The following is a 13,541-nucleotide window of genomic DNA, read 5'->3' on the forward strand; positions in this document are numbered from 1 at the left end:
AATATTACTGCAAATGTCGTATAACGTATTGTTTCAAAAAAGATCAGCAATAACAAGTGACAAACGGACAGCCATCGTCTCGCGTGTAGTTATGTAGTTATGTAGTAATGTTAGTTCTGTCCTACCCAACATACTCGCCAGATATAGAGTCTTCTGATTACTACTTGTTCAGACCGATGCACCAAGACTTGATTGACGCTCAGTTTCAAATGAAATTTCGGTTTCTTCTTCTTTGAAGTCTGAAAATAAATCGATTTTTGGATCGCTGCCAAAACAACATCGTTATTTGTTGCTAGAAATAGTGGAAACAGTTTCAGAACATATATTACATCAATTTCTTTCAATAAAGTCTTTTAAAGTGAATGCATTATCGGTATATATGCAAGCACCTAACATAAAGTTAAACTCAATTAAAAACGTTTGCTTCAATATGCAATAATCTGCTATCATCGAAGCAGAATCTTAAGAATACTCTGAAATACTTGTAATATGATTGTTTTTAGTGAAATAACATATTGTGGTTTGTTTTTAATTTACCACAGAGACAAATAATATAGCAAATAACAAAATGTGTAGAAATTATAAGATTTAAATCGAATTCCATAAATTACATGTTAGCCTTGAAAGAAAAAGACCATAAAGTGAATTTTCAATATAATAACGGCAACATAATGGTTACAAAACCCGTAAATATTATATTTATATGCAAACATTAACCTGTAAGTAAAATTTGTTTCCATCTAGTATTTTAGCTTAATAGTTAAGTTTAAAACTTACTGGCAGATGAATTTTCTGAGGGGGGAGTCGTATTTGTATGTTATTCAGACCAATTTAGTTACTTTTATATAAGCAATGGTATAAATATCACATAACTTTCTAAAAATATATTTTCCTAGTGTACGTTTCATAACAACATATAATATAATACAGTTTCTGATTCAGTTCTCTGATATTTTTATCGAAATACTACAAAAAACTCAATCTAAAAATCCTTTATTTTTTTGTAATTGAGATGTTAGTATAGTATAGATGATAGGTTTCCGAGTCTGACTCTGAAATCACTTTTTTCGTCCTTAATATTGTTTGGTCTATTTACAATGACAATCGTTACAAAATTCTTAAATTTATATTTATTTGCAAACGTTAACCTGTGACTATGATTTATTTTCATCCAGCAGTTTATCTTAGTACTGAAGCATGATTATGAATGGATTATAAAAGGATTTTGACTTATATTATGAATGATTATATGTTAATTTTTTATATCCTATATAAAGTTTACGGCATTTTAATTACTTTTCAATAGACAATGGTATAAATATCACATAACTTTCTAAACATATATTTTTGAGCATAAATTTGATAAAAACATATAGTGTAATGCAGTTTCGGTTTATTCAGTCTCTCAGATTTTATCTAATTATTAAAAAAAACTCCTTTCAAAAAATCCTCTATTTCTTATAATCGACATTTTGATACACCATGATAATAGAGTTTCAGGTTTGGCACTGAAATTTCCTTCTTCGTCCTTAATAATGTTTGGAATAGCGCTCCACGATTTCCCAATGTACTGATGGGGGTGACATATCGATACTCGATTGTGGTAATGTCGAGCTTATTTGTCGGCCAGGTTGCATTCGAATGTTCGACGAGAATTTTACTTTGTCGTTTTCGATAACACATTCAGCCAAGTATGTCATTTTACTTGCTGTTGCGTCGAATATATTATTTAGTAAATATCAGAGTGTTACCGATACGACGCAAAAACAGTTTATTTAAGTTTTAAATTCCTTATTTATTTATGATTTTGAAGAAATTGAAAGATCTGCTGCATTGGGTATTCGAACATTCGAGAATTTGCAAGCACACGTTTTCCATCATGTTAAGAACGATACATTTGGGAATATTTTCAGATCCTTGAAAGTATTCAACGAACTAAAGGATCGGGGGATGTTTGATTCAACTTTCTGAAACATCACTAGGAATCTGAAGGAGGAGTATCACGAATAAAATATCATGTAATCAAAGATATTTGCTTTTTAACGGAGATTATATTTTGAAGACACTTAGATTGCAAAATGGCTAATATATTTTTATATAAAATGCAATGTATTGGGACTCAGTGGCCACAAAAATCAAACCGCGGTCTTAAATTTTAGAATTAGCAATAGGACTGTGAATCAAAGGAAACCGTTGGGGCTCATAATCCTCGATTTCGGTTCACCAAATATTTAATTATACAGAAATTAACTAGTGCATTAAGCTTGAAGGGCCAATTAACTTTAACAACAAAAACTATAACGACAAAAAAAGCAAATGTTTTCAAAAAGCCACAATTTTGGCCTATGCAATAATAAAATATATTAGTTATGACCATAAGAAATTTGAGCTTTGTGGACTATGTAGAATATAGTTCAGAAACTTTAAAAGTGACAATTTCAATGAGACCTTATTGAATAATGATCGAAGTCGAATAGAAGTGTAGCGACCTTGGGGCATGTAGAAATTTACATAGTGGAATAACAGCCTACAAAATACCCAGAAATATAATCCCAGATGTTGAACACGGGAGGGGTGCCATCAGCGCCAACTAGAAACCGATAACGAATAGCTGGCAACCCCGGGACATTTATCTGGGATGTTATTGAAGGGTATTTTCATTTCATTTAGTACTCGACCATCGCTTGGCTTAGACTTGCCACCATCGACTGCCCAAGCCTCGTCTCCAGGTAACCCCGCTGTTTTATCTATTTTGTATTTTCCACATGTTTATATTACTTCAATAAATAACGGTCACATATTGTAAACACCACTGTTTCATTTCGTTTTGCCTCCATTCACCGAGCGACATCATTTAACCTAAAGTGGTGACCCCGACGTGATCTTTCGCAAAATTGGGTTTGGACTCGTGAATGGACTCAACATGGTATATTTTACGTGACCGTTATATTTTTCGTTTCAACATTTTCAATATTTTTAATTCGATTTTACCGTTATTCCTTCAACATTACATTCACTCAAACATTTGTTCCTCATCAAATTTTATTTTAGTGCTGGAACAATGGACCTTAAATTCCATTTCATTATTTCCAATTCATTTTTTAACAATTTTTTGTCCAAATGTTATTTCTTTCACAATCTTTTGAACTCTTAGAGATTTTTACATCACTGTATAATCATCAGCTTCTCGGCTAAACATTTCTTTCGGCGCTATGTTTAAATCATAATGTCTTTCTTCGCTCGCCGTCTCCGTGATAGTGGCAGACATTTTGATTTGAAAGGCTTTGGGCAGTTTCGGTCGGATGCCATCGTTATTTGTTTTTTTTTTCTCAACGACGGTAACATATGTGACTACGGATTAGTCACAGAGCAGCCCCAGAATCTAGATACCAATTGTGGTCACCGTAGACTCGTCATGTTTTCGCCGAGGTACCAGAATTGCCAATGTCTCGTCCTCGAAGAAAATAAGCTACCACCTCGTCGAACAATCGATCCTCCCACAGCGTCGATTACGGGAGCCCTGTCCGAAAAATAGCTTGTTTTCAACGTCGTCGATGGACCACATTCAAGTACCAAAGCGACGATGAAGCGACGGTATCTGTAGGACCGGAAGATATCAACAGCCGTAGCAGATCGCAACCGTACCAACCGCAACCGTTTCGATTTATCATATGCTTCAAAGCCCTTTTCATAGCCTATATCAGAATTTTGTATTTGTTTTTTTTTCATACATTTTTGTATATTTATTTGCTTAAAATAATTGTATGTAAAATTCTGGCAGGGGAGTATTGTAGCGACCTTGAGGCATGTCGAATTTTACATAGTGGAATAACGGTCTGCAAAATACCCAGCTGTGCACATAAAACAGAAGAAAATACTGTTCTAGAGTCTATTGCACAAGTGATGAGTTTAGCTGTAGAGTTGCTGAAACTTGGTGAATAGCTTTCTCTTATATACAACAAAGATAAATTCAAGTGAAATTGTCTAAATGTATTTAAAAACCACAAAAAATTACAGTAGGTGTTGCACTGGTCTGCATTACGCTACTAACTTCTTCAATAATTTTTGTCTATGTGGTATTATAAATATTTGCTTTTACATTACTTAGTGTTTAGCATGGTATTAATAATATTATAATATGTATGTAAATTAATATTTTGGTCACTAACTAAATTGTGTTACTAAATTTTTGTAATAATAATATGTACAGTGGTAAATAACAATAAAACAATATTAAAAGTACCAAAATCAAGCGTTATAATAAATTTACAATAGGCAGAATCATTAACAACCAAATTAAAATGCAATTAAAAATGTTCTTCTATATTTTCGAGGCGGCGTCGATCGAAACAAAGGACACCCGCCAAGAAAAGTTGATGCCTTTTGTTCGCCGAATGATTCAATTCAGGTCTAGCGATGGTCTCGGGGGTTATTAGACCTCAATCTCTTGCGGATTTCGTTTACGCCTCATTTCGGGCTTTGACTTTCCTCGAAAATTTCATGCATATCTGAACTTCCTACGTTACGAACTACTTTACACTTTAGAAGAGCAAGAGAAAATCCTCGCTCCGAGTTTGCGGAGCTAATGCTGCTTTTGAGACGATAGCAGAAATATTGTTTTCGTCAAAGCAACAGCTTTACGTAAGATGTTAATTAAAGTATTCAGATAAGTTTATTTATAGCCTCAGTATATATATATATATATATATATATATATATATATATAACTTGAATTGATGATGCTCGAATATATAACCGATTCAACCTACAAAAGTCGTCGGGTTGTCAAACTCCTATAAAATTATTCAAAATAATGGTTATAATTATATTATATGCTACATGTTATACATTTGTAGGCGTTGTTTTAACGTTTTGTTTGTTTTTATAAATTTCCAATCGTTGTTTATTATTACTTTGATTGAAACTGCCGAAGCTAGACATAACAGTTTGCGTTCCTCATCAGTTACTACGTATATAATCGAGATGGTGGCGGCCCCCTCTTGCCAGAAATATTCGTTAGAGGGATAAACATTTCACTGTTAAATATGAACTAGCTGAAAAATAGTTTTAGCGTGATGCAGCTGCACTCAATATTAGTATGGGCATCATCACTACATAGTATAAAACAAAGTCGCCTTTTCTGTCCCTATATCCCTATGTGCGCTTAAATCTTTAAAACTACGCAACGGATTTTGATGCGGTTTTTTCCAATAGATAGAGTGATTCAAGAGGAAGGTTTATATGTATAATACATGCATAATATACTAAGGCAACATTGCTAATTTTAGAGGTTTCTAACGTGATGTCGTAAATTAACCTATTTTTTTAGGCTTATTTAGCAATTAGCAAAAACGCTGCCTAACCCTACGAGTTAGATCAAATTAATGTACTACAGTATTGTACACCATAAAAAGGTCTACAAAAAAGTCCGCGATGGTATATGTTTATCTTTTAGGGATAACCCACATTAACCATTTTTATTGTTTACTATTTACGTGAGAAAATGGCTTATTTACGAAGCTATTTTAAGCAATACGGCATTAATCCTTATCGAATTAAGTACCTTAAATACAGTGTGCAATTAATATAGATCAATATGGTTCCTTACAGCATGTAAATTAAAAAAATATTTTCGGAGATATTACAAATTTAAAATTTGCGTTTAAAAACGTGTAATGTAATAAAAATTGTATGAATTTAGATATTCCAAAGATAGCAGGAAATCTTCATAGTAAGTATAGGGGAAGAGGAATTGTTTTACTCCAAATTTAATGCGTGCAGGCCAAGGGCAGTAATGAATGAACCAAAAATACTGGATCGAGTTTAATCATGTTTTCATTGAGTGACATAGGCACATATATTTTATGCCCGTGCAAAGTCGTAGCGGGCCGCTATGTTTTTATATACAACGTACATATTTTTTCTGTAGTGTATTTAATTTAGTATCAGCATTGCACCCGTGCGAAGCCGGGGGGGGGGGTCGCTAGTGCTTAATAAAAGATCTCAAAATATTAAAAGTATAATCTTGGTACGAATCAAGGATCAGCTTGATATCAGCTCTATCAGAGATTGCCATAAACATGATTTAATACAATCATTTCAGAGGAAACTGTTAATCGGGAAAGAATTATTATCCATAGGTTAGAGATTTGGAACTCTTTAATGAAATATCTTTTCACACACTGTTAGGTAATATATCATTTAAATAGTGTAACGATAAACCACGAAGAAATACAATATTTAAGAGCATATAATAAAATCAAGAAAGACTAACTATTTAAATATCTGTATTTAGATGAAACATGGATATATCAGAATGGGACATTGGGCCAGTCATAGCACGATGATAATAAAAATAATGATAAGACAACAAGTTGAAGGAAAAGGTAAACGTTGGTATTATAAAATATTTAGGTCTTACTAGTAATAACATTTATTATTCATTCATCAAAAATATATCGTTTTTCATGTTGGAAACAGGAATGGTTAATAACACCTTCAATTTGGATGAATTCGATCAGACATATTTAAGGAGAAATTTACAAGCGATGAAATCGTGAACAAATATTAGATAGATTGGAAATTAGCAGCTTAGTTGATCACTAGAATTAAACTTCCAAAATATGATATTGTGGAGAAATATGATATATATATGACATATATAAATATACTCTCTAATGAAGGTAAATTACATTACTTGGATATGAAATTGTTAAATAGGTGGAATAAGTCTCCAAAGGATAAAAAACGCGTCTAGAACTCTACCTTATGAGTTCAATGTAAATAATATAAAACACAACCCGAACCTACAAACTATTTTGACTATTAATTGTAATTTAAGTCCTTCGATTATATATACGTTAGATGTACTATAATGTTAATATAATTAATAGTTAATAAGGCAATATTGCGTCGTTTTGACGTCTTCAGTATAGACGTGAGTTCACTGTTTTATTATATAAGATCACATATGCTCGTTATACAAATGTCTACGTCGAAGAAAGTTAACATCTTCGATGCCATTCCACCAAATTTTTGAATTTGAACTGAAGCCCAAATTTCATAAAAAATGAATGAGTAATTCTCTTGACGGAATAATCTTATTACAACTTTCTACTGGTGAACATGTCCACATTTCTATCATTCCAACAAATGAATTTGGTATATCTATTTAAGATATTGAAACTTCCAATTTGATTGGCTTTTACAAAGCTAGAAAAGAGAATCTACTTTTCAACCAATACGCTGCTGTTAGACCCACAGCGCTTTTTCATTAATTCACAAAATTTTGCCACAGTTAATGCCAACCGCGACATTTTTGGCCTTGGAAAATGTAGTAAAATGTAGTGTATTGTATAGTAAGTAGTCTCCAAATTATCAGATTCCCATTTCGATTTGTTCGCTGTATCTTTACACAAAAGTCAAGTCTGTAAAGAATTCGTTCACCTTTCATTCGACTTATACGCCCAAATCATTGTAATTTGCATCTCAGAATGTATTTCTCAATTGTTCTCCAAATTTTGGTAAGAAAAATGTAGAATTTGTCTTAAGCATTGCATTTGAAATATCTCAAGCGTACATATGCCCGACTGCCAGAAGGTCCAACTCTCGAAAACATATAGAAGAATTGGAAGATGAGCGACCAAAGGAGGCGATTTTTAGCCTTAATTGTAATATTTTCTAATAAGTCCTACACTTGCCCTAAGTGCATAGCGTTACGACTTACTAAAGCAAGCGATTCGTTAGATACCTCGGTCATTTCTTTGTTATTTTTCAAGTCATATGACTCTGCAGTGCGAATTATTGCCTTACTGTCGACTAACTAGATAATTTCTATGTTCACATAGACAATGGTAAAAATAACTTTCTTGTATTAATTTCACAATGCACGTTACATGTTGCAAACTTGAACTTCTTCTTTTCTTTCTTTTATTACACCTGACGGAATATGGACTAATTTAGTAACATCAAAGATTGAACAAAAGTTTAAGTAATGAATTTACTAGGCTAAAGCTACGCAAAAAAACTATGAATATGTCTTGGATCACAAATATCTAGGACGTGTAATCTAAATCTAAAAAATTGCTTTTTAAAAGAAGAAATTTTACCGCATAGTATATTCAAACAAACAGTGAACATACGTCATCAAGATGTTTAATGTATTGCCTATCGAAATTTGTACAGTATTTTCCTTCTTATTTTATTTTAGTTAAAAAGAGACTCAACATTATCTGATACATGAGGACATGTAACCGAATAAGCTTACAAAATTCGTCTGGTTGTGAAACATTCTCCAAAATTCTCCAAAACTAAGTGAAAATTTCGAAGCTAGAGTGATATAGTCAGAGTCAGAAATATATCAGATTAATGTCTCTAATAAGGTACTTCAAACAGGGACGAGATTATATATGCATTTGATGTACTATAATTTTAAAACGAATTATATTTAATAACAATATTTTTGTTTCATGAATTTATTTAGTTTAGACAACATTCAACAAAATGAGTGTCAAAGTAAAATTAAAAGTAGACGCGGCAGCATTGCGAGAGCATATTGGCGTCATAAATATTGGCATAAAAACTGAAATCAGATTATAAGAACAAGCAATACTCAAATTTTGATCAATAATAAAGGAACAATTAGATTAGACAATTTTGTTACTGGAGATTGATATAAAATATATTTTGTGTATTGAAATAAAAAACAATCCGCAAATGGTAGTCAATGATACACATTTAAAAAAAAAACGAAGTAGGATTTTTATTACTATACTACGATAAAAAGAGCTAATTATATTAAAATTCGATTTGGATATAAAAGTAAATCAGATTTTAATGTACTAGAAAAATAAAGTAATATGTCGAAAATCAAATTAACCCTGCTTTTCCTGTGCCTTTTTCTTGAGGGTTGTATTACATTAACATGTTTTCTGATGGCTGATACACCTCTACAACCGAATGTATAAGAAATGGAGTGTAAATATTTAAATGTTGCGAATTTAAGATAAGAATAATAAACCGAGAATTTCAATATTATATAGTAATATTCTCTTTATTTGTAATTTCAAGAAGAGTGGTTCTAAAAGTTCAAAACTTTGTGGTAGAAAATTTTGTATTATGATGTGGTATAGTATGATATATAATTAACTAAAAAATTTTCGTGTTATAAATATTTAATTTCAGTAATAAATACTTTCAGCTGGCTGTACAGTTTTCATATAGGATATCAATTTTCGGTATTTATAGAACCAGCCAAGTATACCAATTGTAGGTGAATATCTTAAGAGCACCATGACAAAGCGAATTTATCTTTAACTAGTTTTGCTTCTAATCTAATTCAGATAATGATGTTGTATCATTGACTTCAATTTCAATAAGAGGTCAGCCAAAAGTAATAAAATTGTCTACCTTTTAAAAACATGATCTTTTAATATTAGCGGTTTTCTACTAGCATCAAACATTTTGTCAAATTCTTTTGTGAAATACTTTAATTATGCCTCTTTAACTAGAAGAAATCTGCATATGATATAAATCAACTGTCTCTACATACTTATAATATTGTTGACTGAGATGAAGCAAACCATTGGAAGTGGTTTCGAAAGCTTAAGTGCGGTGAATTTTAAACGTTCATTAAATTTTTTTTTTAGGTCATCTGCTGTTCCATCTATTGTCTCCACCAGACCTTGCTTCTTTTGATTAACACTTGTACATCCATGGCGTTCACTATTCACGAAGCGGTTAAAAAGTGCATGAAAAGACGATAATTTTTTTTCAGCGCAATATTTGAATATTGCTTAAAAATGAAGAAAAGTTACAGCTAAGAGTGAATAATATTTTGAACAAAATACAATATAATATATTTTAACATCAGTTTTTTAACATTTTAAGCAAGAGATCCGACTTGATCTGTCGGTTTGCAGGTTTTTAAGCATAATTATTGGAGCCATCTTTTTATCATATTTTAATGTGCCGAAACATGCTTCAATTTCAAACAGGCATTAAATCTGTATACTAAAATGATGATTGTTTTTGTAGCAGCTTTTTCAATAACTCAGGTGAAATATCATCAATTCCAGGACCCTTTTTATTAGAATTGGGTTTGTATCAAGTTCGACTTCTATTTCGGGCCTCTAAAAGGTAACTGAAAGGTGCACTGATAGGTTAGCTAAATATCGTGAGAATTACTTTGCTTTTTCGTTGTGTCGAACCCATTAATTTCGATTACTTTTAATTAACAGTACCTTAATAAGAATTCTAAAGAAATTCTGTTTATATTCTTTAATATTATGCTTTATTTATTATGGTCACCAAATATATTAAGCATTGTTTCGTCTGCAGTATTTCCGGCTCTGTGCCATATTCTTGTAGATTTTCGTCTTTCTTTTATCAATTGCTTAATTTCTTTCTAGATGTTGAGGTATCTTATTCTACAACTGAGAGAATTTGTTCAATTATATTTCGTATTTGTTGCTCAAGATCGTTTAAACTTTTGAGTGTTACATTTAATCAGATATTTTCCTGTATTATTAATCTAAACTTGACCCGGTTACTAAATTTGATAGTAAGACTAAGCTTCTGTGTTTTTTCTTCAGAATTGTTACGCCCAGTGTTAACAATACTGATGTGTGATCAGATGCTAGTTCGCACATACAAGATGAGATAACTTGTCGGTGGGCCAGTAAGTGTAATAATTACAATAACATGATAAGATGAAAAGGAAAAGTGCTCTAGAGTTTAAAATAAATTTTTCATTTTTACATAATCCAATTGGCAATACATTCGACGTCGCCTATTATGTTTGTTGGCTCTTTTATTGGACCGGCTACAACAAAAAATAATTTAATAAAATCTAACAAAATCAGCGTGTTTTAAGTTTACCGACTAATATATTTATGTTTTCATTTGAATTGCCTTTTAGAACCAAAGTAGCACGTCTATCGCAATTTATATAAATAGGTTGGTTGCCATTTCTATGGCGCACACCTGTTAGATAGGCTAAATAAAGTTTCGTGGTAGCGAAAATAGGCAAACTCACGCAGTTATTAAACATGTGAGCCCGTTTAAACGAACGCTTATTGACTGAAAGTCGGAGGTTTACTGTAAGCATGATAATATCGTAAATTTAATTGTACATACTGCAGCTTTCGTGTAAATGGTTTGCTTCCCCGAATGAGGACAATTGCGCCACTATAATCACTTCGTCAAACTTTACAAGATCTTCTAAATTTTAAGCAAATTGTCGGATATGAAACTTTTTAGTCTTTTCATTTTGATATAATATTAATCCGTAGGATTATATATTTTGTCTGTTTTTTAATAGTATGTTGACATAACTGTCCTTCATATCGACATAGCGTTTGAAGGCTATCTTTTATTTAGTTTTTTTATGGTGCTTAATTATGTTAGCTCGTCTCAAGTGGTGGTTTTTACTATTTTTAATACAAGTGAAAAATTTCGTATGCTGAATTACTGAAAATCAGAAATCAGAAACTGTGTTAAAAGCAAGTGTATATGAATAGTATATTACATTCAGAACAAATACAGTGACACAAGACTGATTAGTTCGTCATCTACGTATCCAACTGCATTGAAAAAAAACTAAAGTGATGCAAATGATAATTTGAATTTGGAGAAAATGAGTTATATTTTCAAAAAAGTTCCCGGATTTTGCAGGAATTCGCAATCCAATCGTGTTGGTACAAGAAAAGCAACACGAATATCTATACGCGAAGTAAATTAATATGATAAGCTGAGGTGAAATGTTCTCAGTCTAATACTGTTTCCTGCCTGTCACCTGGGTGTACCTATCATTAGTTTCACCTTGTTCAATTAGCCAGTTTGTTTACATATATATTTTTGTAATAGACCTCCTGCGTATTTTCAATTACAATACATAACTTTGAATATTGTGCGAACATAAAATTCTTAGGTTTTGATGGATTAATTCTTAGGAAGATGTATCCAAAATTGGCAAATTCAGTAAAATATGAAGATGGCCCACGTAAAGGAAGACCAAAATCCACAAGTATATCGGAAACCATTAAATAAATAATATCAAGTGGGACGACAGTGAAGGTGAGTATGAGAGCTGAGACTGTGGGAAGAAAGGGTGCTACATCTCAAAGAATTAGGGATGAGAAAGCTGTGCACCAGACGAGTGCGTGTGCTGGTTATCAATGAAAAGCAAATCAACATTTGATTTTTCCAGCAAACTTTGGATGGATCCAATTTTTGCTACCAATATTCTCTATAAATGAGACGTGGGTCACCACCATAATCTGAAAACATCGACGACTAGTCGACAAGACTCGATCTTGTTGACCAAATGAATACGAAAATTCGCAAGATGAGGCCTAACTTAAAAAATTGTTGAGAGAATAACTTAAAATAACTAACTTAAAGAATAAGTTGACTTGAGAATATTCTGGGATTTTATATAATATATATAGGATATCTCCCCTATCCTCCGGATTTTGGCATAATCAGACCTTTGAAGTATTCTTTGAAGAGGTTGAGAGAGCCAACATCATTATTAAAGACATATCAATGTTTAACAGTAATAGATGTAGTTCGAAAATAGACAGAATCGATATCAATCACAAAAACATATTTGTCAAAAAATATTGGTTATTTATAAAAATTATAAGCACTTTGATTTGCGAAATATTAGTCTATTTTAAAAGAGAACCGAGGGAAATACAAGAAGAATAGAAAGGAAGCAAACCAGTACCATAGATGTCAGCATTGATGTCATGAAAATAATACTATAAAAGTCATGCCATATATTTTGGAACAAACTGTTGTATCAATAGGTATACTAAAAGAAAATCTAGATTTAGTTTCAATAATAGCTATTGAAATAAATTGTTATTAGTTTTCTTTTAAGCTAATATTAACAATAAAATTCCATAGTAATATTCATATTTTCAGTGAAAACTTGAACGATCTTCTCCAAAGAAAAATATTAAAGACAATGATCTGAAGGATCATAGCTAAGCTCGAGATAGCTGTTGTTGATCATTAAATATAACGAAATTTTGCGAAGAATTTGTAAGAAACGGATATTCTCCTCGAATCTCAGCTAATAATTAATGATTATGATAACGATGATTATCATTTATCTATTGTATTTATGTTAGGATATACAATATTCTTTGATAAAATATTACTTTAAATATATGAGTATATAACCTAATACAAATAATATAATGCATGATAAAAAGAATAATAAAGCAAAACAATCAAGAACAATAAAACTTACCTTCATTATTTCCCTCATTGTACTCTGGAGTGTTATTAAAATGAAAACAAAATTAATATGGAAACGTTCTTTAATTATACCCAAAATAATTAACTAAAAAATAAAGGCGAATTAACGCAAATTTGAGTGTCAATTTGTGTTTTGAACAAAATGACCCCGGCCGTTAAACGATATTTTCGACCAGCTAGCGCCATCTCTTGTACGACAAAGTCGTAAACTCAGTTAATAGTTTATTATGACCAGTAAACGAGTAATTAAATTTGAGGAATACGTCTCCGAC

At 31.7% G+C, this 13,541-nt stretch overlaps 1 protein-coding gene across 3 annotated transcripts in view; it reads right to left on the minus strand.

Annotated features, from left to right (window-relative positions):
• Positions 1–13,541, minus strand: part of dysc (whirlin protein dyschronic) — a 346,867-nt gene that overhangs the window by 199,430 nt on the left and 133,896 nt on the right. For 2 of the 3 annotated variants that reach the window (XM_076398878.1, XM_076398876.1), the window contains exon 5: positions 13,262–13,285. The exons of the other annotated variant lie outside the window; for it this stretch is intronic. In XM_076398878.1, the coding sequence (XP_076254993.1) occupies positions 13,262–13,285 (24 nt within the window). The remainder of the gene's footprint in view (positions 1–13,261; positions 13,286–13,541) is intronic. 3 annotated transcript variants of the gene reach the window in all.

This window comes from Rhynchophorus ferrugineus, unplaced genomic scaffold (assembly GCF_030347505.1).
Source record: "Rhynchophorus ferrugineus isolate W39M unplaced genomic scaffold, kcgeb_rfMv2 rfM3, whole genome shotgun sequence".
Lineage (NCBI taxonomy): Eukaryota > Metazoa > Arthropoda > Insecta > Coleoptera > Curculionidae > Rhynchophorus > Rhynchophorus ferrugineus.